The sequence below is a fragment of the Fundulus heteroclitus genome, chromosome 16 (assembly GCF_011125445.2).
Source record: "Fundulus heteroclitus isolate FHET01 chromosome 16, MU-UCD_Fhet_4.1, whole genome shotgun sequence".
In the NCBI taxonomy this organism is placed as follows: domain Eukaryota; kingdom Metazoa; phylum Chordata; class Actinopteri; order Cyprinodontiformes; family Fundulidae; genus Fundulus; species Fundulus heteroclitus.
Window position 1 is genome coordinate 9,393,110 of NC_046376.1, and position 26,056 is coordinate 9,419,165.

At 40.1% G+C, this 26,056-nt stretch overlaps 2 protein-coding genes across 8 annotated transcripts; one reads left to right on the forward strand and one right to left on the reverse strand.

Moving 5' to 3' along the window:
* Nucleotides 1-849: 849 nt before the first annotated feature.
* On the reverse strand, nucleotides 850-11,031 carry ddx42 (DEAD (Asp-Glu-Ala-Asp) box helicase 42). Of its 2 annotated transcripts, XM_012878803.3 has the most exons (18): nucleotides 10,942-11,031; nucleotides 9,617-9,835; nucleotides 9,332-9,488; nucleotides 9,068-9,123; nucleotides 8,728-8,764; nucleotides 8,298-8,450; nucleotides 8,092-8,196; nucleotides 7,785-7,904; nucleotides 7,515-7,691; nucleotides 6,993-7,121; nucleotides 6,807-6,906; nucleotides 6,677-6,724; nucleotides 6,481-6,578; nucleotides 5,973-6,249; nucleotides 5,628-5,854; nucleotides 5,416-5,526; nucleotides 5,183-5,293; nucleotides 1,329-1,922 (listed from the first exon to the last, which is right to left on the reverse strand). In XM_012878803.3, exons 2-18 carry the CDS (start codon nucleotides 9,826-9,828, stop codon nucleotides 1,329-1,331), a joined length of 2,712 nt encoding a protein of 903 aa, XP_012734257.2. In that variant the 5' UTR covers nucleotides 9,829-9,835; nucleotides 10,942-11,031. The 2 variants fall into 2 exon arrangements, with proteins under 2 accessions (XP_036003634.1, XP_012734257.2); XM_036147741.1 differs by lacking the exon at nucleotides 10,942-11,031 and having other exon boundaries at nucleotides 850-1,922; nucleotides 9,617-9,828.
* strada (STE20 related adaptor alpha) lies at nucleotides 11,024-26,056 on the forward strand. 6 transcript variants are annotated; one of them, XM_036147743.1, is made up of 14 exons: nucleotides 11,033-11,117; nucleotides 12,302-12,356; nucleotides 13,569-13,638; nucleotides 14,027-14,084; nucleotides 16,456-16,484; nucleotides 18,212-18,314; nucleotides 18,670-18,791; nucleotides 20,697-20,805; nucleotides 20,934-21,057; nucleotides 21,180-21,351; nucleotides 21,453-21,557; nucleotides 23,973-24,226; nucleotides 24,319-24,361; nucleotides 25,251-26,056. In XM_036147743.1, exons 3-14 carry the CDS (start codon nucleotides 13,627-13,629, stop codon nucleotides 25,404-25,406), a joined length of 1,287 nt encoding a protein of 428 aa, XP_036003636.1. In that variant the 5' UTR covers nucleotides 11,033-11,117; nucleotides 12,302-12,356; nucleotides 13,569-13,626; the 3' UTR covers nucleotides 25,407-26,056. The 6 variants fall into 6 exon arrangements, with proteins under 6 accessions (XP_036003635.1, XP_036003637.1, XP_036003636.1 ...); XM_036147742.1 differs by lacking the exon at nucleotides 12,302-12,356 and having other exon boundaries at nucleotides 11,024-11,117; XM_036147747.1 differs by lacking the exon at nucleotides 16,456-16,484.

Here is a 26,056-nt window from a genome sequence, read left to right on the forward strand (position 1 = left end):
TGGTACCATGTGCTTTCCATTTGAAGACGATGGATCTAATGGCGCTCCGGGGAAACATCAAAGATTTGGATTTTTTTTTTTTTAATAACCCCACCCTGACTTGTACTTCTTAACTTTGTCCCTGACTTGTTCGGAGAGCTCCTTGGTCTTCATGATGTGATGCCTCTTCCTTAGTGGTGCTGCAGCCTCTGAGGCCTTTCAGAAAACTTGTTTATATTGACAGATCATGTGACACTGACTGCACAAAGATGGATTTCCATTTCACAAATTATGTGACTTTTGACAGTAACTGGTTACACCAAAAATTAGGGAGGGTGGACACGTGTCAAGTTTTTTTTCTATTATATATATATATATATATATATATATATATATATATATATATATATATATATATATATATATATATAAAAAATTATTATTATTTCACTTCACCAACTTAGACTATCTTGTGCAAATCCATCACATAAAATAAGATTAAAAATATTTAAACTACAGGCTCTGTTGTAACAAAATAGGTGCAAAACCTAGGTGGGTGAATACTTTTGCAAAGCACTGTAGAGGGATTCAAATCCAAATATTTTAATATGGCGTTAGTTATAATATAGTGCAGTCAACTTCAGTATAGAATGCCAATTGTTAAAAAGTTATGTAAGGAAGCCTTGCCAATTGCTTAGTCATCGATTTTGCAACAATCCCTTCTTGAGCAAGCATGTGGCAACCATGTTTTTAATAACCTAGATGCAGTTATGCCTTGAGGTGAACAGTGAGCAGCCAGATTAAAAAGAAACACACTGAAATTGGAAGAGAAGATGCCAAAGCTTTAGATCAAACATGTTTTTCTTTTTCTTTTTTTTATTGTTAGTGATATACACAATGCCATGGAAAGGCACACCACTAAAACAAGAACACAACACACAAAAAGAGCCACACAGTCGCTTCGACATGTTCACTTAGATGTGAACTATGACTTTAAAAATCAAAGTAGTACACAAAATGAAACCAAAGCACGAGCTTTGCGAGCACAAAGGTGTGTGAGAACGCATCTTAATCTGCACTTATTTTCTAGCGACATTAGAATTCGTAGCTCTTTAGCTTGACTCGGCTAACATTAACACCGGTTTGGATAGTGTATGTACAGTTGATGTTGATGAATTGTCTGTGCTGAATAAACTTTGTGGAGCTCTAACCAACTTTTCGGACGATTTAAGCCAAACCCCCTCTGACACGTCTGCTTGTGCCAGCCTCTGATATGCTCTGCTACCTGCCTAAACAGACAAACCTGTTTTTGGAGCTGCTAGGTGCCTCATCTGTATACTTATTGCTCTTTAGTTGTCCCATCGGCTCTTCCTGCGCTTTGGCGGGTCGGGAACAGCGAAGCTGTCATCCTCTCTGTCCCTCACCTCCCCGCCTCCCCTCTCCCCCCCATCCCTATCGCTCCTCCGCTCGTCTCTGTCCCTCCTGCTCCCATCGCCATTGCGGCTGTCACTGTGGCGGCTGCCGTGGCGATCCCTGTCGCCGTGCCGGTCACGATCTCTGTCGCCGTGCCGATCCCGGTCCCCGTAGCGATCCTCACCGCTATGCCGATCGCTCCGGTCGCTGTGGCGGTGCTGGCTGTCTCCGGGGCGTCCCTGGGACTCCCCGTGTCTGTCCCGTGGGCTCTCTCTGGGCGAGGGAGGTGCAGGTGAGGGGTTACTCTGCTGCAAACTGCTCTGAGGGGCCGGCACCGAGCTCAGGGAGCCGGCGCTGGTGAAGCCGGACATTGAAAAAGCAGCCATGCTGTGTCGCTCGGAGCCATTGGCAGCCTCTGTTGGCACAGAGTTCAGGCTGCCGGCACTCGTCCAGCAGGAGGAGCTGCTAGATTTGGTGCTCAGCTTCGGAGGCCCGCTGGTTGCAGCAACAAAGTGGCTCTTATACTGAGCCTAAAACAAAAGCAGACATGGAAATAAGTGATTAGCTGTGTGAAGCAGAATAAGGCACCGTAAAACTTAAGAACATTGCTGAATATGCAGAATAACGATAAGGCCATTGATCACCGATGCATTCCTTGTCTTAAAGGTGCATTGGGCAAGTTATTTATATTTTTTCCCATACATGCCCTCAAAGTTGCCTGATGTGTAAAACGAGTTATCTTTGATTTACCCCAGTTGCCTCTATAGGCTCCATTAGTCACTTTATAAGTGATTAGGGCTGAATCCTCTGGGGCAGCATGTGGGTGTGACGCGCTGTTTGCTCTCGTTTAAACTTTTGTACAACTGTAACTTGGTTAAGTTTCCGCTGTCATTGAGGCATAGCGAGGGAACACCGCGCGACTGTTTTAGAAATGGGGGCACAAACAGCAACAAGCTCATCACAGACTCCACAGAAGAGTAAAAAAAAAAGTTTAGTGTGACAAAAAGGGTGACGGAGCAGTTTTCAAGCAATGGTGGCAGCTACATTCTCCAAGGAGGAGCTCCTGCTGCACTACTACTGCTCACTGAATTGACACCGCTTTCTTGTAAAAAATTGATTCAATCCCACATAACTTTCCATCTATTCAAAGTGCTCCGACTGCAGGTGGGTATGAAGCTTTATAGGGGGGGTTTACAGCCAGGACGAGGCAGCTGCAGCTGTCTGTGAGACTGACTATAGAGGTAAAATACATGGTTTGTTTTTCAAATCAAGAGCGACCTGAACCTTCGTGATCGCTGAGGGACCAGGCTGGGCCAGGCCACCATCAGGGCAACCGGGAAAACTCCCAGTCCGTCCCTGGCGTCATTGACCAACTAAAGAATTATCTGTTTTTCGACACTAAAGAAAATTGACTCAACATGAAATATTTCTGTCCAAAATAAAATATTACTTATATTCAAATAACAAAATTACATTTCTAAGTTTACTTGTATAGCACTTTTCAGTAAGAAGACGATTCAATGTGCAGAAGACATTACGCCTCTAAAAAACAGATTTCTGAAATCTTAATGGCTAGCTTTTTCCCCCTCTTCTCCCACTGACACTGCTGTCATTTCAACTCGTCGCCAGAGGGGGCAGACATCAGCAAAAATCCTGGAACTTGCACGGAGTCACGTGGTTGCAAGGGGTCTATGAACCTTTAATGTTTTTTTTTTGGCGACACAAAATCTTGAAAACAAAAGTATAAAAAGGAATGATTAAATATAAAGGAAAATATATTGAAAGAGACCCTATAACTTTTTTTTTATCCCCAACTTATTTTACAACAAAGCATTAAATGAATAGCCTGGCCAGCCAGACTCAGTTTCGTTTTGCTATACAGCCAACAGAGCCTCTTTCCTGATACCGACCAATCACAGACGAGGGCAGGCTTTATATGTCAACGTGCACAGACTTCTTCTTTTCTCTGACCAAAGCCAGACAAGTCCTCTAATCTTTTAAAGAGCGTTCTTGGTTCTTTCCTTTTTACATAAATATAGACAGAGTTGGAAATAACACAATGGATCTTTAGGTTTTTGTCACTAAAACGACAAGAACCATTCAGCATAGTCTCCGCTCGACCGCGGCTTGCCATGTTGATTTATATTTGTGAAATGTTGACAGCGGAAATCTGCTAGCACCTTTTTTACGTTATGTCCGCAGTTAAGGCTATTAAATTAGTGAAATAAGTGAAATTCAAAAACACATCACATCTAAAATGCTCTCTACACTTAATGGTACCTGTGGTTAAAATAAATATGTAAAAAGGGCTTAACCTCTTAAGACCCAAGAATTTTAGTTCAAACAGGCTTTTGGACCCCTGAAAAAAGGCTGAAAATTATCAGTTTCTCTTCAAACATATACGTCTGATCAGATGTCAACATTACTTAAAGATCTGTCAGAAGGAAGTTCTAAGAGAAACTGATAATTTTTAGCTAACAAAAAGCCAATGTTTAGACAGAGAATCTTGAGAGGTTAAATTATAAATTTCCAAGATGAAAAACAATTATTTGTACTAATTATTACCATTACTACACTCCATACTCTAAGCACCATCCTACAGGAAAAATCGAGGTTGTACAGTCTTCTGGCATAAAACATCTGAGTTGGAGAACAGGGAGGGATCTTTTTCTTTAGATCGTTCATTGGTCTTTTCTTACATTGTCTTCTTTTAAGCTCGCCCCAGACGTTTTAGGCCTGGAGATTGAGATAGCCATGGCGGAAGGACGAGTTTGAGTCTGACTAACCACTTCTGTGCTGATTTAATCTGCATGTTTTTGATCATTATTCCATTTAAGCAGTCACTAACAACCATTTTTTTTGTTTAAGACTGAGGCCGCATATTTTTATGTGAACTGGTCTCATATGTCAAACAGTTTATGATGCCATCCAAGGCTGCTGGAAGAGAATAAAGTCTGTAATATCACAGATTGCCCAGTGTACTCAACAAGGCGGTCTTTTTTTCTACATAATCAACCATTCTCTTTCCACACCAGGCCCACCTGAAGTGGGTGTTTTATGTTCGCCGGGGCACTACAGGCTTTTTCTACCTGAAAACCTGGAATGTAGATATCTTAACTATTTTTTTATAGAGACTGCTTGTTGACCCCAACATTAAAATTCACTGCAGTATTTTTCCTAACAGTGTGGATTGGTAATTTCTTTTTACCCGTCTTCCCTTCCTGCTTTCTCTAAGTGGTTGCAAGATGAACCTGGACCCTGACCCACTCTTGTTTGTCACAGTTTTAATCTCCTTAATTTCTCTGACTGCAATTATAGAACAAATATTTTCACTTCAAACTTATGGAGCTTAATGCATCTGCCTCAATTAAACTATTTATCTCTTGGTAATTTTGACGAGTAGCTGAGAGTAATCGGCCTCTTGTCTCAAAATAATTATACTTCAGCAAACAGGAAACCAAACTTATTAAAGTCTTTCCAACTAAAGAGAGTAGTGAATAAGTCAAATTAAAAAAACTAAGTTATAATCACCTTACAGGAAGTTGTAAGACCAATTTTATTAATACTAAAGTGGCTTCTCCAACTGTCCTTAATGAATAAAATGCACTCACATTTAAGGTTGGATTTATCCATATTTTAGAGCGGATTCTACTGTAACAAACAGTTTTTCCTGAGGTCTTTACACTTATTTACCAGCTGTGCCAGTGAGTTAGGAGGATGCTGTATGAGGTCTTCTTTAAAAGTGACATTCACTGTGGCAAACTCAAACTAGAGAAAACACCAAGAGCACCTGGAAGGCTTGTTTCAGTGCCGACATGCGATCCCCCATCGCCCCCGTTGTTGGTTTGCTGTGCCCCTCAAAGCTGCTCGAGGAAGACAAGCTGCTGCTGCTGCTACGTTCCTGCAAAGAAAAGGTTTCAACACTGAACTCAAAAGCTCTTCAACTCCAAAAATATGAGGCACTTCTAATGTATGACGTTTGTGTGAATTATTTTATACACGAATATAGGCACATTCACTTACAGAGCTCTCAGCCCCCAGACCTGGTCTCTCCTTGTAACCAAGACCACCTCCGCCGATGTTCAGCTTCTTCCCTCTACCGCCCTTAAACCGCGATTTTCTGAACCAGGGATTCTGTGAGGGGAAAAAAAAATAATAATTAAAGTACACAAATAATTAAGAAATGGTCCCAGTAAAGTAGAAACTCCCCTCTTTTGTTCTTTCGTTTATCCCACCTGCATTGCCAAATCCATGAGCTCTTTGGGGACAGCTTGATTCGCTCCCTCCAGGTTCCGCACCAGGTCGCCGGCAAACGAGGTGTCTTTGCTGGTGAGGAGAGTGTAGGCCACGCCTTTCTCCCCGGCGCGACCCGTTCGACCAATCCTGTGGGTGTGCGTGTCGATGTCCCGTGCCACGTCGTAGTTCACCACCGTGCGAATCGACGGGATGTCCAGACCACGGGCTGCGAAACGGGAAAGGCGACAGACGTTAAGATTCTTCTTACATTTTAAATAGACAGAGGACCAAACTGTTTATATGATAATGATCTATGGTGTAAAAAGTAGTGGGAGTATAAACACCAGCAACATCAGTGGCGACCAGAACGGGTAAATTCTTCTTCTTGAAATCGCTGATGACTTTGTTCCTCTCGCTCTGGTCCATATCTCCATGCAGGAGGCCGAGGCTGTAGCCCTCTTGAGTCAGGTTAGCCGCCAGCTCCTCCGAGTTGGCCTTCTTGGTGACGAAAATGAGGACAGAACCGGTGGAAGTGAACTCGACCAGCCTTCGGGTCAGCCAGTTCCATTTATCCGAGCCGCTGAGCAGCAGCTCCACCATTTGGGTCACGTCCTCGTTGGCCTTTTAAGAGGAGACAGAAACACACAGGTTGCAATTTTAAGAATTGTCCATGAATAAAAAAAAAAAAGAAATAAATAAAAAAAATGAAGGCTCTGGCAAGTAGCAGCAGTAATGTTAAGTAAATGTTTAAAATATATAAGCGGGTCCTATTTGGAAACAGAACATTATTGGAGAGCTAAACTTAATATTACTTTAAATAAAGTACAAAGACCTTTCTAGATGATACGTTACCTCTCCGATGTCGCCCTGCACGACCCGAATAGGATCAACTAAAATGTCCCTCGCCAACCTCTCGATCTTTTTACGGAAAGTGGCGCTGAAGAGAAGAGCTATGTGGAAAATAATATTAGAAATAAAAAAATAAAAATAAAAGCTTGATTAGTTATAGATCAGAGAAAGTGTAAAACCATACAAGAAAGTGACTTACTCTGCCTGTCTGGGCGAACATGGCTTGCGATCGATCTCACTTGATACTCTAAGAAAGAACAGGAAATAGTTTATTTACATACTTAAAAAAATTTATTTATTGAATTTATTGAAGAACAAGGCCCGCTTACCAAAGCCCATATCAAACATGCGATCGGCCTCATCAAAAACCAAGTATGTCACTCTCTGCAAGGACGTAGCCTTCTTTTTCACATGGTCAATCAGACGACCCTGCAGAAACGCATTTCGATGGGTCAAACTCTCATTTATGCACGTCGACATCAAGCGTCCTGCTCACAGCAGCAAAGCTTTCTTACTGGTGTGCACACTACAATCTCTGCTCCCTCCTGCAGAGCCTTGGCCTGCTCCCACATACTGCCTCCTCCATAAACAGCCACGGAGCGCAGCGAGTAGGCTTTCCCAAAACGCTTGCATTCTGCGTGGATCTGCCGAATGGAAACAGTCACACGCACATTAGAGAAGCGGAAATCTCACCAACTTAATCAGACTTGATTACTGCAAAAACAGAACTAAAATAAGTTACATTTTCTTGAAATGAGTGTGTTTGTCCTTGATTAGAGCAGGTAAACAACATGATCTGCCAATGGAATGAGTATTTTGACTCCTAAAATAAGATAATTAGATATTCTACCCTCTAAATAAGATGGAGATGAGTTGTTCTTATTTTGAAGTGCAAAAATCTTATTCCATTGGCAAATCGTCTTATTTACCAGCTCAAATCAAGGAAAAATGCACTCATTTCAAGAAAGTTTGACCTATTTTTCTGTTGTTTTTGCAGTGTGGGCAACACACTCTTCAAATCTTCTCCAGTTGTTTACCTGCTGACAAAGCTCCCTGGTGGGACACACAATGACGGCAATGGGCCCCTCTCCCGCCTCCAGCTCCTTCTGGTCCATGATGTGAACCAGCATCGGCCAGATAAAAGCTGCCGTTTTACCACTTCCGGTTTTTGCGATGCCAATCATGTCACGTCCAGAAAGCGCAATGGGGACACCCTGTAATAAAGATCAGGACAAAGAATGCGTTTGTGCCGATGTCTATTTTAAGCTCCACAGCGGGGTTCTATAGATCTTAACTTTTTACTGTACCTGACACTGAATCGGTGTGGGCTGAGTGTACTCAGACTTTCGAATTTGGTGCATCAGCTGCTCGTCGAAGCCAAAGTGGGCAAAGCTGGTGCAGGGTTTTGGAGGGGCAGCACCAGAAACCTTAGAAACGAAAAGGAATAGGCATATTAAAACAACTAGTTGTGTGATTAACACTTATTTTTATGAAAGAAATTAATTTACCCGCCAATTTAACTGGAAATATTCTGAACAAAACATCCAAATCACAGCAATGAGTTGTATTCTTCTCAAGCTTTCAGAATGTGAATTAAAAGAATAAACGACTTACTCGCAGGTTCAGCTTTTGCCTCAGCTCCAACGCTTGAATAGCAGTGAGACTGCTTAGCTCCTCGTGCTCATTGTAAAAGTTTTTCTCAAAGGGTGGATAGTCAATCTATGAGACGGAGGACAATAGTTCTCACATAATAATAATAATAAAAAAAGGTTTATATAGCAAAGATCGTGACTTCTCTTAATGAGAGCTGTGAACTGTACCTCTGAGTGGTCAATAGGGGGCAGTGGCATGATAATTTTCTTAGTAGTGGAAGGAATTGGGTTTCCATCACTGTCATAGTCAACGTTTTCCTCCTCTTCCTCTTGGGTCAGCCCGGCTGTGGGATTCTCTGCCATGTAGCGGAAATAGGCTTCCTGCAGAGAATACAGCAATTTATTCAAAGACCAAAAACTGTTTGGTGCTTTTCATGTCTCTAAAACCGAGCAGCTTATACAACATAACAAAAATTACATCACTTGTTAGATTTATGAAAACATTACAAAATCAGGCCACAACAATGACCCTAATTGGAACCTGCGGAGTCAAGAGAGAGGCGACGCAGGAAACTCGTAACAGATCAGAGAGGATACAGGAAGTATGTCTCTGATCTGCACCGTAGTGGATTTAAAAAACGTTGGAGGGCTCACTCACTTGCTCATCTTCTTCCTCAATGTCATCACGAATACCCCTGAAAAAAACAAGCGGAGAAAAAAAAACTTCCCTGCAACTCGTTCGTACACCAAAAGCAGTCCACATCCCACAATAGGTCAGCGTCAGTCGGCCTAACTGATCATTTTTTGTTTTGGGACTTTTTGTGCCAGTCGGTAGAACAACTTAAAGCCACAAAAATATCACCAAATTTGAATCAAATAGGGAAGAAAAAAAAATACACTCAAACTGGAGCCTAACAGAATTAGTATAAAACTATAACAATATTTTTTCCCCCCAGTTTTGTCTTCTTTTAAAGCGTGGTTTAAGTGTAGAGTCTTACTTGGATGACGTTTTCTCCTTTTCCTCGAGTTTCTTCATGTCTTTAGCTGCTTGGTTCTAAGAGAAGGAAATAAAACAACAGGACACAATATGTTATTATTTAACAATGTTGTAATGATAGCTTCAAGTTCACTGTTAGACACACTTCCAGACCACATGGGACAACATTAAATCTACAATTTCCCTCTTCCAGTCTTCATGAGCGGCGGGGTTTTTATGCTTCAGCTTTAAACAATGATGATTTACTTGATGCAACATTCCCCACCTCAACCTCTGCCATGAAGGCATCCAAAGGGTCATCTTCGCTGTCTGAGCCGCCACCGCCGCCCGACCGCATCTGCTGCCGTGTGGGTGAGTTCTCAGCAGGAATGTAGGGCAGATCGGCATTGCTACTGGACTCTTCTTCATCATCTTCAAAATAGCTGAGTAAAAAAGGACAAACATAGCATTTACAATTTACACAGCTTGTGTTTAGAATGTTATTCAAATACTAGCAGCTGACCTAAGATTGTGTCTAAATGTGCATTCCTCGAGAGCAGCTGTTACTTACGCATTTTCTTCATCAAAGTTAGCTTTCTTGGACCCTATTTTATAGAAAGAGGGAAGCTGTGGGCTTTTCCCATAACCTCCGCTTGATCCGGAAGCTCCAAACGATGTTTGAGATTTTGGGGGAACGTTGGACTCCTCTCTCTTCCCTGCAAGGGAAAAACCACCAAAGCCAAACCCACGCTTCACCCCTTGACCCCCTTTGTTCCAGTTCATGGCTGTGCTGTGGAAAACAAAGAAAGACACAAGATTTGGATCGCTTTAATCCCTCTGTTAGACACATTTGATCATCGTGGCAGTCAAGAGTGTGAGGGCAGGGAACATAGAAGATTTTAGTGTACTAAATACGACATCCAGCCGCTTCTGTGATTGCACTGTTGTACACGTTGGTAAGACATTAGGACTGATACTGATACAAATCATACAGATGACGTTTGCAAACCTTCCAAACTGATACTGGGATTGTTATTTTTGATGTTTAAATCTACTTTTCTAATGTTAGCTCCATGAACTTCCCACTAACTGCTGTGTTTGTCTGTTTAGCAGTGCAGTTGCACTACTGAATACACAAGCACTGCAGCAAATCTTTGTTAGTAAGCTTTAATTTTACTGCAGTATTTATTTTATAGGAGCTCTGACAATAGGCAGCGATGGCTTCATAAATTAAAGGTTGTGATGATTTTTAAAATACTTCTTGATAGCTATTTTATCACTAAGTACATTAAGTCCCTTTCAGTCGACGGGTCTAAGAGCTAAAAGGATCTAAAGCATTTCTGGAGCCTTTCATCCAGCTGCTGATTCTGCAGCTAACGTCAGAGTCACCAAACCAATAATACGGACGTGACTTCGATCACGTCGGTTGATTAAATATATATATATATATATATGTTTTGGTTTTCATACATTTTCTTCATTGGGATATCTAAGAAACGGAACACCGCCAGTAGATTTCAATAATCAATCCAACAACTGAGCTCCATATTAGCAAGGCGACAACTGATGCTAACAAACACGAAACAAAACGCGTTGCGAATGACGAAAAAATGTCTATATCTAAAAGAGTAAAAAGAAACGGTATATTTTCGAAGGTTTCTGTCTTTAAAACATTCACGTCTTTGTAAAAAACGATTTGATGTCGGGGTACAACACAACATGTTAGCATTAGCTCAAGGCCGCTTTGGGGCCGAGGCTAATGTCTGCGAAGGAAAAGCTTCCCTTTCACTGAATTTTACTGCCTTTAAAAACTTCCACAGTTCAGGGAAGAATTGAGAATAAATTATTACAAAAATACCGATTCTTTTAAGAACATATAATTGTGCGTTTATTTACCTGTTTCTGAAGGTAGTAAATGTTTCTGTGTTTCTTTTTAGAACCCAGTGGGCGTCTGCGTCACTTACGTTGTACGTAGACAGCGAGCGACGTCAGGTCGTAGTTGCTGCGCAACCGGAAGCGTAGAAGAGGGCTGGGGAAAACATTCTGCAGGAGCGGATGGACCAATAAATAAGGTTACACAGATATATTTTATTTATACAGTTGTGCCGCGTTGTTCTTCATACCTTTGCTAGATGATTATACACCAAATAAGGCGGTTTATTTTTGTTTCAGTGAGTTAGGGAGGCTGCTTTTGCTAAATGTTGTCATTAGCTGATGCTAGCCCGCGTCATCTCCCATCATTATGACAACGTTAGCTGTTCTCTGAAAGAAAGTGTGGCGTTTACACTTCGTCTGTTATTACCAAACACGTCTTTTCTTCGTGTGTTTTATAGTTATTTCAGGTTTGACGTTTCTAAATAATCTGAACCACAGACACGTAATAATGTAGCTACTTCAATTTATTATGCTACATGGGTTTATACAGACGGGACTAAATTAAGTATTTGCGTCCATGTGCACCACCCAAAACCACACAACAACAAAAATATATATCATATATTTTCTATCAGGGTTCTTTTTGTACATTGAAGTGATTACAATCAATAGTTCTTTAAGGTTTTTTGTTTATTCAGGGACTTAGCTCTGATTTTCATTTCCATTCATTTTCAGTTCAGTAGCAGAACGTTTTTAGGCAGATTATGTATTTGTTGCTTAATTCTTTGTGTATTTGGGCAGTTAAATTTGACATATGAATCACTCATGGTTTCAAAAATGCTTCTAAGTTCAAGGGATGAACTAGTTTGGTATCTAGACATACTAGACCCCTTTGCAAAGAACCTGTTTCAAATGTGATCTTTAGGTTTTTTGGTGCAGGTATCCTGTCATAACAGCAACTTATCTAATGTCATTTTTGGTTGACTCAACATGGACCAGTATGAGATTCTTTCTCATACTGGTCGTGTGATAGCCTTGCGTAAGGTACTATGGTTTCATTATATTTACATATAAATACAATATGTTTTGATTTTTATACACAGATTTATGCAAAAAATATAAAAATTATAGCTTATTACGTGAAATAATAAACCATTTAGCCATTTTGTTCTTTGTAGAATAACACTGAGTATAAGAAGTTGGTATGAGCCAGTTAGTTAGGCTATCTGTCAAGGTTACGGAGCCTGTAGTCTGCAGCTGATCAGACATGCCAGACGTAGCTTGCCAAGTTTTGTGTGGAACTCCTTTATTTTCCACACCATGACTTTCCGTGCTTTTAATGACCAGAAACTGCCAAACTGTTTCCTTTTTGTTGGTACAGGAAACATATAAAGGCCTCTATGCTCCATGTAGCTGGACTTTAATCTTTAGGAGCGGTAAGATTTTAGCAACTCACACCATAACTTTTCAAAACCTCAGTAACCTTTATACCGGTCACCGAGCCAATGCCTTTGTCCAATATGAAAACCTTTTTTTCCAGGTGATGTTTATATTTCCCTCTTTATTTATATGCATCATTTACAGAAAACTGAAACATACCACTAAAGCACATGGTCTTAACCAGGTCAAGCTGGTTTTGCCTCGCTGAATACAGAAGTAAACTCGGAAAAAAAAAAACCCATCAGCAAGTAATATTAAGTCTGTCAAGCAATTACAAACGAATTGCAATGTGGTGTAGTTGATGGGCGGATATCAGCAATTACATACATTTCTCACCAAAGTATTAAGAATAAACAAGTTTTCTCTAAAGACACAAAACTAATTATAACTTATTTATTTATCAGCTATAAAGTCAAAGTATCTTTATTAGTCTCCCTTGGGATAAAGGATCAGCTGCATTGCACTACATATTCAATCACTAATAAAAGGAGTCAGTAAAATAATGAATAATTATACAATAGTAACAACAGTTCATAAATCATAGTTAGACTAAAGCGATCATATTAAAATAAGTGTAAATCAATCTTGAAAAATAGAATAACTTCAAACACCACTGCCCCTCAGTTTGCTGCTGTAGATCATAAGAGCCAATAGATGTGGCTACCTGTCACTTCTCCTCTTAATCTTCTCATTACAAACCATGCGTTCATTAACATGTTTTATAGACAATGGGATGAACAAATGTTTAAATCTGTTATATGTGCATAAGGGTGTCTTGTGACCTTCTTCTGGAGTTCAGCAACACAAATTTAGAGTGAAGCACGTGAGAGGAGTCGGATAAAATCTTATCTGCCTGTCTGAGAATGGATTGCTCAAAATTTCCCATTATTTTACTTGCTATCTTTACTAAGTTTAAGATCTGATCGTTTTTACCATCAAATTACCAAACCAGCTCATGATGCCATACCTTAGTAGAGACTCTATGGTAGCTCTGTAGAAAATTACCATGATGTTGGTACAAACGACGAAGAAAACAAAGAACATAAATTATCTGAATACTTCCGTAGTTTGTGTTTTAAAAACAAGTAACACAGTCTTCAAGTTAAACTTTAAATGACATATTTGATTTAGGTAAAACCAGAAGCAGCTTTTTTGGCAGGATAAGAAGAAACATTATATCCTTTTCATCATTGTTCCTTTATTTTCAGATATTCACAAAGGACGTTTATTTCAGCATCCCATGTAACAACAACCTTAAGAGGATCAATGTCTTTTCTTGTAAGTGTTTGCTAAGTACTTCCATTTATTTACTTAAGACTGCAAGACTGGTTCCCCACGTTATGATTAAACAATCAACAAATTCAAGTAAAGTAGAATCTTTTTTACAGTAATTATCACTTGAGTTGCTCTGTTTTTAGAGTTTTTACGGTACAAACGTAGCTTTGAGCTGATCACAGACAAAAACCTTAAACACCTTAAATCACCTTAATATTTTAGATACTTCTTTAGTTTTTCTTGCATGCCTGCTGTTTCTGCTGTCACTTTTAACCACTGGAGTCATCAGCCTTAAATATTCTCTCTATGTCTTCCTATGTAACATTTTCGTGTTCTTGCTTTCATTTCGATCCTTTTTTCGTGCTTGAAATTAACCTTTTCTATTTGTCAGCGCTGGGTAACTGAGAAACTGAGTGTGGAGAGCCTGCGGGATCTGGAGTTATTTGGAGGTGAGGTTTGAGTGAAATCTTTTTTTTTTTTCTTAAATAAGGCTTTAGCATTCCCAAACGCCAGGCTGTAGTTGAGATTATCCATAAAACCCCCCCAAAAAAACACACTCAATAAATTGTTTCTGCAAGCTTTCCCTTGAGTCGTTGCTTTGCTTTGCTTTTTCAAATATCATTCTAAATTTTACTCATCATTTTGTCTAATCTGCTTTGTGCTTTTATTTCTTTTTTCTCTTTATGTCAATATTTCATAGAAAGAGAGCACAAAAAAAACTGCCTTTAAATTTCCTTCTAACGTGTGCTGAGAGCACTTTTATTTCTTTACTGGCATTAACAGAGTGTGTAGTTGCGGAAAATCTAAATCATTATTTCCATCTGATCTAACAAGAAGAAAAACCTAAAAAAATTCTGATAGTGGTCATAATTTAATGGCAGTGTTTCATTAAAACTGTCATCATAGAAAAAAAAAATAATATATTTATTTGGTTTTATTTATTGATGAGTTGAGATTTATACCTAATATGTGTTTATTACAGATTAATACCAACAAAATAACAATTTTCAGAAGAGTTTGAAACATTCAAATCTGACACAGGACAAGGAGACCTTTGAAAGTTGAAAAATACACCATTTCATTCACCTTTCTATTTAAATTTCCCTATCGTGGCAGTTTATCAAAACTCTAGCAAGAAATAATGTCTTTTTTACTTGTGAAATGTATAAATATTCTGACCTGTTTGATTATTTCTCCCAAATCCCTTATTTTTCTAAACGTAGAAACCCTGCGCAGCGACTCTTGTATTACTGGTGTTGCTGGGGATTGACAGTAAATCTCTGAAGGGTTGACGGTGGTCAAAAAATGGATATTTTGTGACAATTTTATCTATTTTTTTAAACTGTTTTTGTTATGTGAAGTTGCTGGTTCGTTTCTTGTTTTTTTTCTTTCATTTCACTGCAATTATACCCTCATTTTCATTAGATTGCATCATTCCAGTGTTTGTGCTTGTTTGTTCAGATTCATTTTGGGCTGCCTTCGATTCCCATTACCTTACATACAGTTCCAATCAGAGTTTTCTGTATGGCCATTATGAGCATGAATGTCATTCATTTTGTGACGTTGCCGATTAAGACTACACTATATATAGCTAATTAATTGCTAATTACACTGTTGGAACGCCAGTTTCACTGTTTTTTATAGCTTTATATCGCCACCACCTGTAAGGCTGGCAACTAAGAAAGATTCACCTGTTTGGAGACAAGTGCATTTCTTAAAGAAAGGCTTTTGTGGCACTATTCTGTGACTTTATCTACAGAGTTGAAGATAGAAAAGGGATATAAACATGCAGCAAAGGCGCCAAGGTCAACATTTGTCTCGAGGTCTAATAACCTCACACTACGGCGCTGCAATAAGATCAGCACCTTTAGGCTAAACTTACATTCGCAGCTGCCCGCACGATTACGACAGATGTCCTGTAGTTTTATGGTCAGACGAGACAAAGTATGAGCGGCGTGAGCACAGAGACAATGATATGCGTACAGAGGAGGCAAACCTTATCTTTAGTTTAGTTTATTGCACAAAGTTTAATCATCTATGAAGACAGAGGACCACCCCAATGTTCTTCAACCTCACCTCATATCAATTGATGGCTGGTGTTCCAGCAGCACAACGATCCTGACGACACATCGACATTTATAGCGGAGGAAGAAATCCCAGAGAATAGCTCAAGCTATTCAAAAATAGGAACTTTATTTAAGAGCTGACCGTTTCAAGCAAACTGTGCCTGTTATGACAAAAAGATCAAAACATCAGCAGAGTTTTTATCCAATGCCTTACTGATGGCTATACAAAGTGTACGTATATGTATATTTATCAGGATCTGTATGCAGAATTTTGACTCTGGGGGGATTAGAGAAAATCCACAATAAATTCATGCTTGTGCACCTCTTCTTTATGAAATTCATGTAAGTTGCGTGCTGTAAAACGATTCCACCCTGAAAAAAGAACAGTTTAAATGCTTTAATAGGAGCCCAAAGTTTGTTAATAGGGGCATTTATGCTCATGATGAGTGTATGTAAAGCTCTGACTGAAACTAGATCTGGAGAGAACCTGCAGAGTAGCTTTGTGAATTGTGTTTTGCTTTAGTTGTGGCGGACTTTTTTGTGTGTGTGTAGTGCGTTAAACTGAAGTATAGTAATTTTCCTAAAGCAGAAAAGTCCTTCAACCAGTTCTCCATGGCGCAGCATCCCCTTCACCTGCAGCGGCTGAAATAATAATAATAATAATAATAAAAGAAGCTCCTCTGTACACAGACCCTTCTCTTGTTTTCTTTGTGTACACGTGTTTATGTCATTGACATGGTTTCCTCTACCTCAGAGCAAGCTCAGGGACTCTCACACAGGAAAGTAAGTGCGGTACTCCTGTCACTGCATCATCATCTCCATCCTTCATGTGCCTCCCGTGTTATGTGCGCGCGTGCATGCACTTGCACACTTGTGCGCACAGAGATTCAAACTTATTCATGATCCCTCAAGGCGCTTCGGACATGTTCGCTATGCATGCGTGTCCAGTTCATGCTGCACATGCTTGTCTTTATAGATGGACTTCTCACCTCACAAACAAGTGCTTCTGTCGCATAGTGTGTTGTTTTCCCTCCCAGAAGCCACGCTTTTCTCGTGAAGCCTATTAAAACAATAATGTGTGAGTCGTTTGAGTTCTAACATGCAAATATTATAGATTTGGTGTGTTTTTTTTTTTTTTTTCTTTTTTTGCCCACTCACTAAAAGTGCTAACGTATTGTTTAAAGAAATTGTGTTGTGGCTTAAAGTGCTGCTGGACTAGCAGTACAGTTTGTGCCGTCTGTATGTGTCTGTTAAAGTTCACGGCGCTCCATTCCAGCTCTGATCCCCCCCCGCCCCCCAGAAAAGTTTCTTTAAACTCTGGCTGCCAGGGCATGTTTGAATTCGCCGCTTAGGCCGGTTTTTAATTTGTGCTTCCTGGCGCTTAAAGCGACACCATTTGCCCTTCTGCTTGTGGCCCGATCTTTGCCGTTATCCGTGAAGATTTTTGGCTGCGATAACCTCAAAGAAGGGCACCAGTCGCGAGCTAAATGCGCATCTTTATTTTGACGGCCGTGGAATTGAGACTGAGTCATACGTCGGCCTTCATCTGCCTCGCCAGCTCACTGCTGCAGTCGGTTAATTTCCATCATCTCTAAAACAGAATAATTTGATGGAAATCAGGAGTCCTCACTGCCAACACTGTTGTTTGATGCAGAAACGTACGAACAAATGATGAGAACAACAGACGGACCTTTCATTATAAGGACCCTTTTTATACCGCAGTTGGAGATTTTCCCTGTAGCTGCAGAACTTTAAGTTGCAGGGTGCTTGCGCAAGTCTTGAAAGTCTTAATAAGTATGGAATTTTGAAACACCGTTTTCCAGACCTTGAAAAAGTCTTGAATTTTGTGTGAAAGTCTTAATAAAGTATGGGGAAAAAAATGTGTGGTAGAATTTTACAGTATGCTCAAAGGCATTGTGAAATGAGAAATAGGAAGGTAGGCTATAAAACTATAATTTTACTAACTGGTCACGTACTGTATTAGCCTAATGGAATCAAACACGTGTTTGATGTGAAATTCATGTACTTGTGATTTTCATGTTTTCACGTTTTCATCAGTAAAAGCATAATTTACTGTGAATAATGCATTTATTCATTGAATACTAGCCTATAAAAATGAACATTTCTAATAAACAGTTTGTACAATCTCAACCAATGAAGTAGGCAGTAGGCACACAAGTATACAAGTACATAAAGTTAAGGTCTTGGGAAAAAAAATATCAGTTTTAAAAAAGTCTGGAAAAAGTCTGGAATTTTAATTTGGAAAAAGAGCAAGTACCCTGAGTTGACATAATAATGCTGTTATGTTTTAGTTATTAGACCCTTTAAGAAATCCTTGTATTCACTGGGTGTGATTGTGGTTGCCGGTAATGTTAGAAATCCACTAATGTTGTCGGTAGTCTAACGCCGTAGCGAGCTGTTTCTCTTGTGATGCTTTTAGGGTTTTATCTTAGTGAAATGAAGCTGAGATCAGAAGTTTGATTTGCTCTGTTTTATCTGCTTGCCTCCAGCCCCATGAGGACAGCCAGGAGAGTCTGACCTCCCTGCCCCGTCGAGACACCATGGGCTCGTACCTCCCAGACAGCAGCTCCTATGAGCTGCTCACGGTTATCGGTAATTAAAAGCATTGATGTGTGCACTTTATCTATTTTTTTTTAGCTTAAATGATTGTATCTGGATCTAAAACATTAGATCTTTGTTGGCTACAAGGCAGTTTTTATTTCCTAAAAAAAAACATCTCACTGCAGATGCTTGTTTTATTTTTTAAATAAATTATTATTATTATTATTATTATTATTATTATAAATAAACACTTTTAAATTAAAGGTTAGGTATGCGTCATACCTCAAAGATTAATTAATTTCTTTAGGCTTTTTGCACATATTTACTGGGGGCCCTATAACTTTGAGTAGAGCTGCATATGTAAACTTTGGATCCAAAGATAATTTTGTAACCTTTTGTTTGTCAGGCAGGGGCTTGGACGACCTGATGACCGTCAACCTGGCTCGATACAAACCCACTGGAGAGCATGTGGCCATTCGTCGAATCGACTTGGAGTCATGCACTAATGATATGGTTATCTATCTGCAGGTCTGCGTTCTCTGTGTATTTTATAATTATTTGTCCTTCGCTGTTGTCTTGTTTCCAACTCAGCGCTTTTTGGGGTAATCCTACTTTACATGCAGTGGGAGGAATCCTTGTAGATCCATTTATTTACATTTAAATGTTTCAGATCTTCAAAGCAAAGTTTTATATCAGACAAAAACAACCTAAGGAACTTTTTAAAAGGCAGTTTTGGAATGATTTTATTTATTAAGGGATTCAAGCTATTCAAACCAGCCTGGCCTTGTGGGGAAAACAACTGGTTGTGCCACCGTACAGCTGCCCAGGTTTGCCATAACTGAGTCTGGAACCTTTTTTTTTTTTTCCTTACTTTATATTTTTTCCAAATATAACACGCAGACAGAGAACAAAATGTCCACAAAATAAACTCAGCTGACGGCCAACTTACAGACAATTGGAGGGCTGATAAAACTCTACATAGAAGAGGCTTTGGGTCTTTTCAGACGTCTAGTTTCCATTTTCATAATTTATTCCTTTGTTTGAAGTGAGAACAAGAGGGGGAGAATAAAACAGGGTGTATGTGTATAGATACTGTAGTTACGCAAGGTTACAAATTATTCTTAGAGAATTTTGGATAATGTTGTGAATTATTTGTTACTCAGTAAATGTTAACCAGGTCTGTACATTTTTCACAACATCCCTTTCTACTGCATCTTACTTTTTCTAACTGTAGCAACTCTTTGATCCAACTATCAAAAGCAGGGGGTTTGTTTGACTTCCCCTGGAAAAGGATGAGTCTACGACCTCTGAATGAAGCCAAATGCTGTTTATGGAACAATTTTGGCCCGCTCTTGTTTTAATTCAGCCACCGTGGTGCGTTTGTGAGCATGAAACACCCGTTTAAGGTCACACCTCGGCATTTAAAGCCATATTTAAGTCTCGACCAACGCATGGACTTGCTGGTTTGTCTTTCTAAAAGTCCTGGTTGTAAGTCTGAAGATGTTTTGTGGTTGGACCTTTGTGTTCCTGTTGCCCAGCAGTGGTTTATGGTTCCCTTATGGATGCCATTTTTACCCAGCCTCTCTCTGTTGAATTATAAACACGGACCTTAAGTGCGATAAGTAAGGCCTGCAGAGCTTCCTGGATTTTATTTGTGTGCTGTTCAAGTTATATTTTTTTCAGCCTGGCCGTTCCTAGGAAGGTTCACCACTGCTCCATGTTTTCTTCTTCTCTAGATTAAGACTCTAGTTGTCCCAAAGCTTTAGAAATGGGTTTCTAACCCTTTCCAGACTGATAGATGTCAGTTGTTTTGTTTCTCCTCTGTTCTTGAATGTCTGTAGACTGGGACCATGATGTGTTCCTTTTCTGTTTTAGATATTTTATCTCACTTCATGTTGTCATACCGGTTATATTTAAGTAACTTCTTAAATTTACAGGTCTAGCAGTACTCAGATTTTGGGTGAAATTGAAGCAAATATACTCTCTCTCTCACTCTCTCTATCTATATATATATCTCTCTCTCTCTCTCTCTCTCTCTCTCTATATATATATATATATATATATATATATATATATATATATATATATATATATATATATATATATATATAAATAAATACTTTCACATAGGGACAGGCTGGTTTAGAAAGCTTTTTTTTCCCTTAATGTGGAAATTATAATTTAAAAACTGCTTTTGGTATTAATTTATCTTATATTTGTCTGATGTAAAATGTGTTGGATGTTTTGATAATATTTAACGTGTGACAAAAGAAGCAAAAATAATATGTGTAAGGGGCAAGTACATTTTCACAGCCCTGTAATATCTCTCTTCAGTTTTCTTCTGTCAATATTGTCCCCTCTTCTCTGCCCACTATAATTTCCTCTGCTTGTCAAGTCATCATTTCTAACGTATGGCTTCTCTTTCCGCTTCAGGGTGAACTACATGTGTCCAAGTTGTTTCATCACCCCAGTATTCTACCATACAAGAGCATCTTTATAGCAGAAAATGAGCTTTGGGTGATCACACCGTTTATGGCTTATGGTACGAATACAACAACACTTGAATTTTCCCTCCATGTTGCATCCAGTGCATTCGTTCTGTTATTGTGAAGCAGCCGGTGTTGGACAAAGGGTTACTTTTCTCACCTTCACCATCATTTGATCTTGCAGGTTCGGCCAGAGATCTCATCTGCACACATTTTTCGGATGGGATGAGTGAACTGACCATAGCGTGCATTTTGCTCGGCATGCTTAAAGCACTTGAATACATCCATCACATGGGATACGTACACAGGTAAGATTACCTGCCGTACCTCTGAGCGGGAAAAAAAAAAAAGATTCAGCCAAATGCATCAACGTCGTTAGTTATATTGTAATATCTTTAGCTTAGCGTTCTGCGTCGTTTTGCTCACGTAGGAGCGTGAAGGCGAGCCACGTCTTGATATCGGCAGACGGACAAGTCTGCATGTCGGGCCTGCGGAGTATTTTCAGCCTCATTCGAAACGGCCAGAGGGCAAAAATGGTTCACGACTTCCCTCAGTACAGCGTGAAGGTGCTCCCTTGGCTTAGCCCTGAAGTGCTTCAGCAGGTGTGTTCTCCTCACAGGAGCGCCAGACCACACGGTAAGCCCCCGTGTGTCTGTCAAATCAAACAGTATAACTTTTTATTTTTATTTTTATTTTTTTACAGAATTTGCAGGGCTATGACTTTCGATCAGATATCTACAGCCTTGGCATCACGGCCTGTGAATTAGCCAATGGACATGTGCCCTTCAAAGACATGCCAGCTACGCAGGTGAGCAGAAACTCAAAGCTATTTTCTGTGTTAATTCAGTTCAGTTCCATTCAATTTTATTTAAATATCAGCAATTCATTATACAAGTCATCTTAAGGCTCTTTACAAAGTCAAATTTAATCAGATCCTCCAGATTGGTCAGAAAGTTTCCTCTCTAAGGAAACCCAGCAGGTTGCATCAAGTCTCTCCAAGCAGCATTCACTCCTCCTGAAAGAGCGTAGAGCCACAGTGGACAGTCGTCTGCATTGTTGATGGCTTTGCAGCAATCCCTCATACTGAGCATGCATGAAGCGACAGTGGAGAGGAAAACTCCCCTTTAACAGGGAGGAGAACCTCCAGCAGAATCAGAACCAGGCTCAGTGTGAACGCTCATCTGCCTCCACCCACTGGGGCTTAGAGAAGACAGAGCAGAGACACAGAAAGCACAGAAGCTCACATTGACCCAGGAATCACTTGTATAAATATAAATATATCAATTCTCATAGGCGCAGCAAATCTTTAGAAACATACTTAAATCATTACATGCATTTAAGGTATATGTACACTTTTAAACCCCATATTTCAACTATTTTATGTTATAAATCAAAGGTTCTGCATAATATCTGTTGTTGCACTGGATTCCATTGATGGTAGCAGTAACAGGACAATATTACAGTCCTTTTTTGCTAGGGAATATAATCCTAGGTTGAAATAAACTGGATGCTAAAATGGATTGTCACCCATAGATTGGACATTAAGGATCTGATTTTAAAGATACCAAACAATGATCTCTAAATTGCTTTAAACTGTGAGAGCAGAAAGTGGCACCTGATCAGCAAAGATTGCGTCCCTTATGGGTAAGAAGTACAACACAGATTCGCTCCGCACCGTTTAAATGAGTAAACTATGCTCTGCTGCTGGTGCTCTGTGAAGGATTTGAGCTTTCAGCTCCCATAATCCCACCCAGGAGGCACAAAACCGGTTTTAATGAATGGAGAATTTCTGCTGTTGGCTTAGAGACAATAATAATTATTCTTTAAAATAAAGAAAAAAACGGGTTGTTTTGTCAGCAGACGTTCTGCAAAACAGAATAAAAACTTTTACTGTCTGTCTCGCTGTAATAAGAGAATATTACAGCTTACAGATCAGACTTAAACCTGTTTATCATTATTCTACCGGCTCATGTATCAGTTACGGTGGTTGTGGAGCAGAGCTGCTCCATCCCTTTTGACTGAAACCTCCCTCCAGTTGTTGGAGGTAATAATGATAAAAACTATTTAAGAGAAAAATAATAACATAAATAGGTCTGTCCACGGTTTACCCCGCCTCCCCCCCCCCCATTGTTCGCTGGAGAGAGGCAGCAGCGACCCTGCAGGGATCAGCGGGTAGGGTTCTTAGGAGGCGGTTCATTTTCAGTTTTGTTTATTTACATGCGAGCCACAATGTTTAGAATCAGGTTTGATATTTTTCGCCTTGGTTTAAGTGCATGAAGCTTAATTCCGCGTCCCGACCCAACACTGCAAAAACGGATCTAAAAATAAGTAAAATGTTCTTAAAGTTAGTGTATTTGTCCTTGATTTGAGCAGGTAAATAAGATTATTTGCCAATGGAATGAGTATTTTGACCCCTAATATAAGATAATTAGACATCCTGCACTTGAAATAAGACGATGGAGATGAATTGTTCCTATTTTAAGGTAAAAAATCTTGTTCCATTGGCAAATCATCTTATTTACCTGCTCAAATCAAGGACAAATACACAAATTTTAAGAATATTTTACTTATTTTAAGTTCGGTTTTTGCAGTGAACCCTCGCAGTCCCGTGGACGCTGCATCTAGCAGCCATCCTTTTCCCCACTAAAATGACACGAGGACCAAAGACATTGTGTGCGTGTGAGTTTCCACTCGACTCTCAGAGGGACTAAACATAGGTTTGTACGGTTTGGTCATTAGCATGTGATCTGCATATTCATGAAAGCGCTTACGCAAAAAAAAAAGTTTCTTCTCACTGTTCTGCTCGTTTCAGAAACACAAATTGCTTTTCTCCTGGTTTGAGCATCAGCTTTGCACAAATGAATCACTCTTTTGAAAATCGGGCCCTCTAGTACCTTCACTCTGTGCTTAATTAATTAGTTAATTGATTATTTGATTGAGCTGGTGCTTATCTCCAGCTGCCAGTCAAAGTGCAGCCCTGAGACGCAGCACAGGACAAATGACGATGGACACAAACACTCATACTTAAGGAAAATTTAGAAAGACCAGATGGCAGGACACCCATGCATGCACGGGGAGAACATGCAAACTCCATGCAGGAAAAAAAAACAGACCGGGGCTCAAACACAGGACCTTGTTGCTGCAGTGCTGCCAACTGCTCCACTGTGAAGCCCCCGTTAATATCACAGTTGCTACAAAACGGATCTTTATTCTTTGCCCACAGATGCTCCTGGAGAAACTGAACGGGACAGTTCCCTGTTTGCTGGACACCACCACCATCCCCCCAGAGGAGCTGTCCCTCAAGCCGTCCCGCTCCGCTGCCGATTCTGGGATCTGCGAGGGCCCAAGGGCAGGAGGCCCCAGGCACTCGAACGGAGAACCGTCCTCCTCGTCGGGAGGACACCCGTATAATAGAACGTTTTCCCCACAGTTTCACCACTTTGTTGAGCTGTGTCTACAGCGAGATCCAGAAAATAGGTCGGTGAAATGCCGTTCATGTTTCAACCGTCTGACAGGAATGGGTTTGATTAGGATTACAAAACATGAAAGGTTTTTGTCTCTTTTCTCAGACCATCTGCTACCACTCTTATTGGCCATCCTTTCTTCAAACAGGTGTGTGAAATAAGACTTTTTATTTGGTTAAAAACTTAAGTAGTTGAGTATGTTTCTGTCTTTTAATTTGGTTTTTCGGTATGTTTTCTTACCGTGTCTGTTCAGATTCTCAGTCATCCAGGTTATGATCAATCAAAAAAAGGTTAAAAGAAAAAAAACTGGGGGAAAGAAAACTTCTACTCTGAAGCTAAAGACGTTTCCCTTCCCATCCAGGAAACTTTCTGGGTTCAAAATGTCTGGGGTTGCAGTGTTGTAAGTACTTACAACACTGCAACAGGTTTGATTCCTGCCAAGTTTCACCCTAATTCACACCTCCATGCATGTGATCACAACATTCCTCACTGCAAAAATGGATCTAAAAAAAAAAGTAAAATGTTCTTAAAGTTAGTGTATTTGTCCTTTATTTGAGCAGGTAAATAAGATTGTCTGCCAATGGAATGAGTATTTTGACCCCTAAAATAAGATAATTAGATATACTGCACTTGAAATAAGATGGAGATGAATTGTTCCTATTTTAGGTGCAAAAATCTTATTCCATTGGCAAATCATCTTATTTACCTGCTCAAATCAAGGACAAATACACTAACTTTAAGAACATTTTACTTATTTTTAGCCAGGCTAACGAGGAGCCTAACGACTCTCAATTGTTGGGGCGACCAGTTCCAGATGAATCTACAGGTGAATTTAAGCTCTAACGAGGCCTCGCCTGCAGCTCTACAAAGCTGGGAAAGCTTCCTGGATGGGAAGCAAAGTCCAGTTGTTTTCTTTTTTAACCTTTTTTTTTTTATATTCTTACTCTGTACTTTATTGTCGGAAAGACTTGTTTATATATAAAAAAAAAAAAAGCTTCCCATTTCACCTGGAGCTCACGTTGTGTTGGACTTCTCAGATCAAACGTCGACCGTCAGAAGCGCTGCCTGAGCTGCTGCAGCCGGTGTCGCCCATCACTTGTTTCGAGAGCTCCGGCCCACAGGACTCCGTTTCAGGACTGGCGAGTCTGGAGTCCGGTTTCAGCCACCTGGAGGTGGACGACTGGGACTTCTGACAGTAAAAGGACTCGAAGGGGAACACGAGCAACAGGATTGTACCGAGAAACCCTCCTCTGAGGACGCCCATTTAAACCATTTCCATGTTACGTTAACGGACGTTGCCATTCACATACTGAATGTTCAAGCTAGCATCTCGCTCATGTGTTTTTTTTTTCTAGATATGCACAGACCCACACAGCAGCACCGACGGCCTCACGCAGACAAACCGTACGCTAAAAGCTTCGCCGTGATAAAACTCAACAATGGACCTCGTGTCATTTCTCCGTTGTCAGGCCGTGCGTTAATCAGGAGCTGCTAAAACACGTTGAGAAAACCTCCTTTTCTGTTCCTATCCAAACTCGATCAGCTCACAGGCTTCCAGTATGCTGCAGGTTTCCCAGATGACTGTTACCGGTTCCTCTCAGCTGCCACTACGGTATTCAAACGTTCGTTCACTACTTGCTCTGTGTTCTAAAACACCTCCATGTTTCAGGCTCGTCTTTTGTTGCACAGCATTTAAAACCCACAACACATCCGTGCACGAGTTATTTGGGTCTCACCCGGGAGGAAAATGAATGTTTTATTGGTGCTTGTATTCGTCTGCATGTATGTTTGAACATTTAAGGACGAAGCGACGTGTCCCAAAAATTAAAACCCGAAGAACAAA

Bases quoted from the DNA above. Each gene is read 5' to 3' on its own strand.
- ddx42 (XM_036147741.1), bottom strand. From the start codon at position 9,828: ATGAACTGGAACAAAGGGGGTCAAGGGGTGAAGCGTGGGTTTGGCTTT. The intron at 7,122-7,514 runs GTAAACAACTGG...TCCATTCGGCAG, and splicing joins CCAGGGAGCTTTGTCAGCAG to ATCCACGCAGAATGCAAGCG. The intron at 5,855-5,972 runs GTGTTTATACTC...CCCGTTTCGCAG, and splicing joins GGTCGCCACTGATGTTGCTG to CCCGTGGTCTGGACATCCCG.
- strada (XM_036147742.1), top strand. The intron at 16,485-18,211 runs GTAAGTGCGGTA...GCTTGCCTCCAG, and splicing joins AGGGACTCTCACACAGGAAA to CCCCATGAGGACAGCCAGGA. The intron at 18,792-20,696 runs GTCTGCGTTCTC...TTTCCGCTTCAG, and splicing joins ATATGGTTATCTATCTGCAG to GGTGAACTACATGTGTCCAA.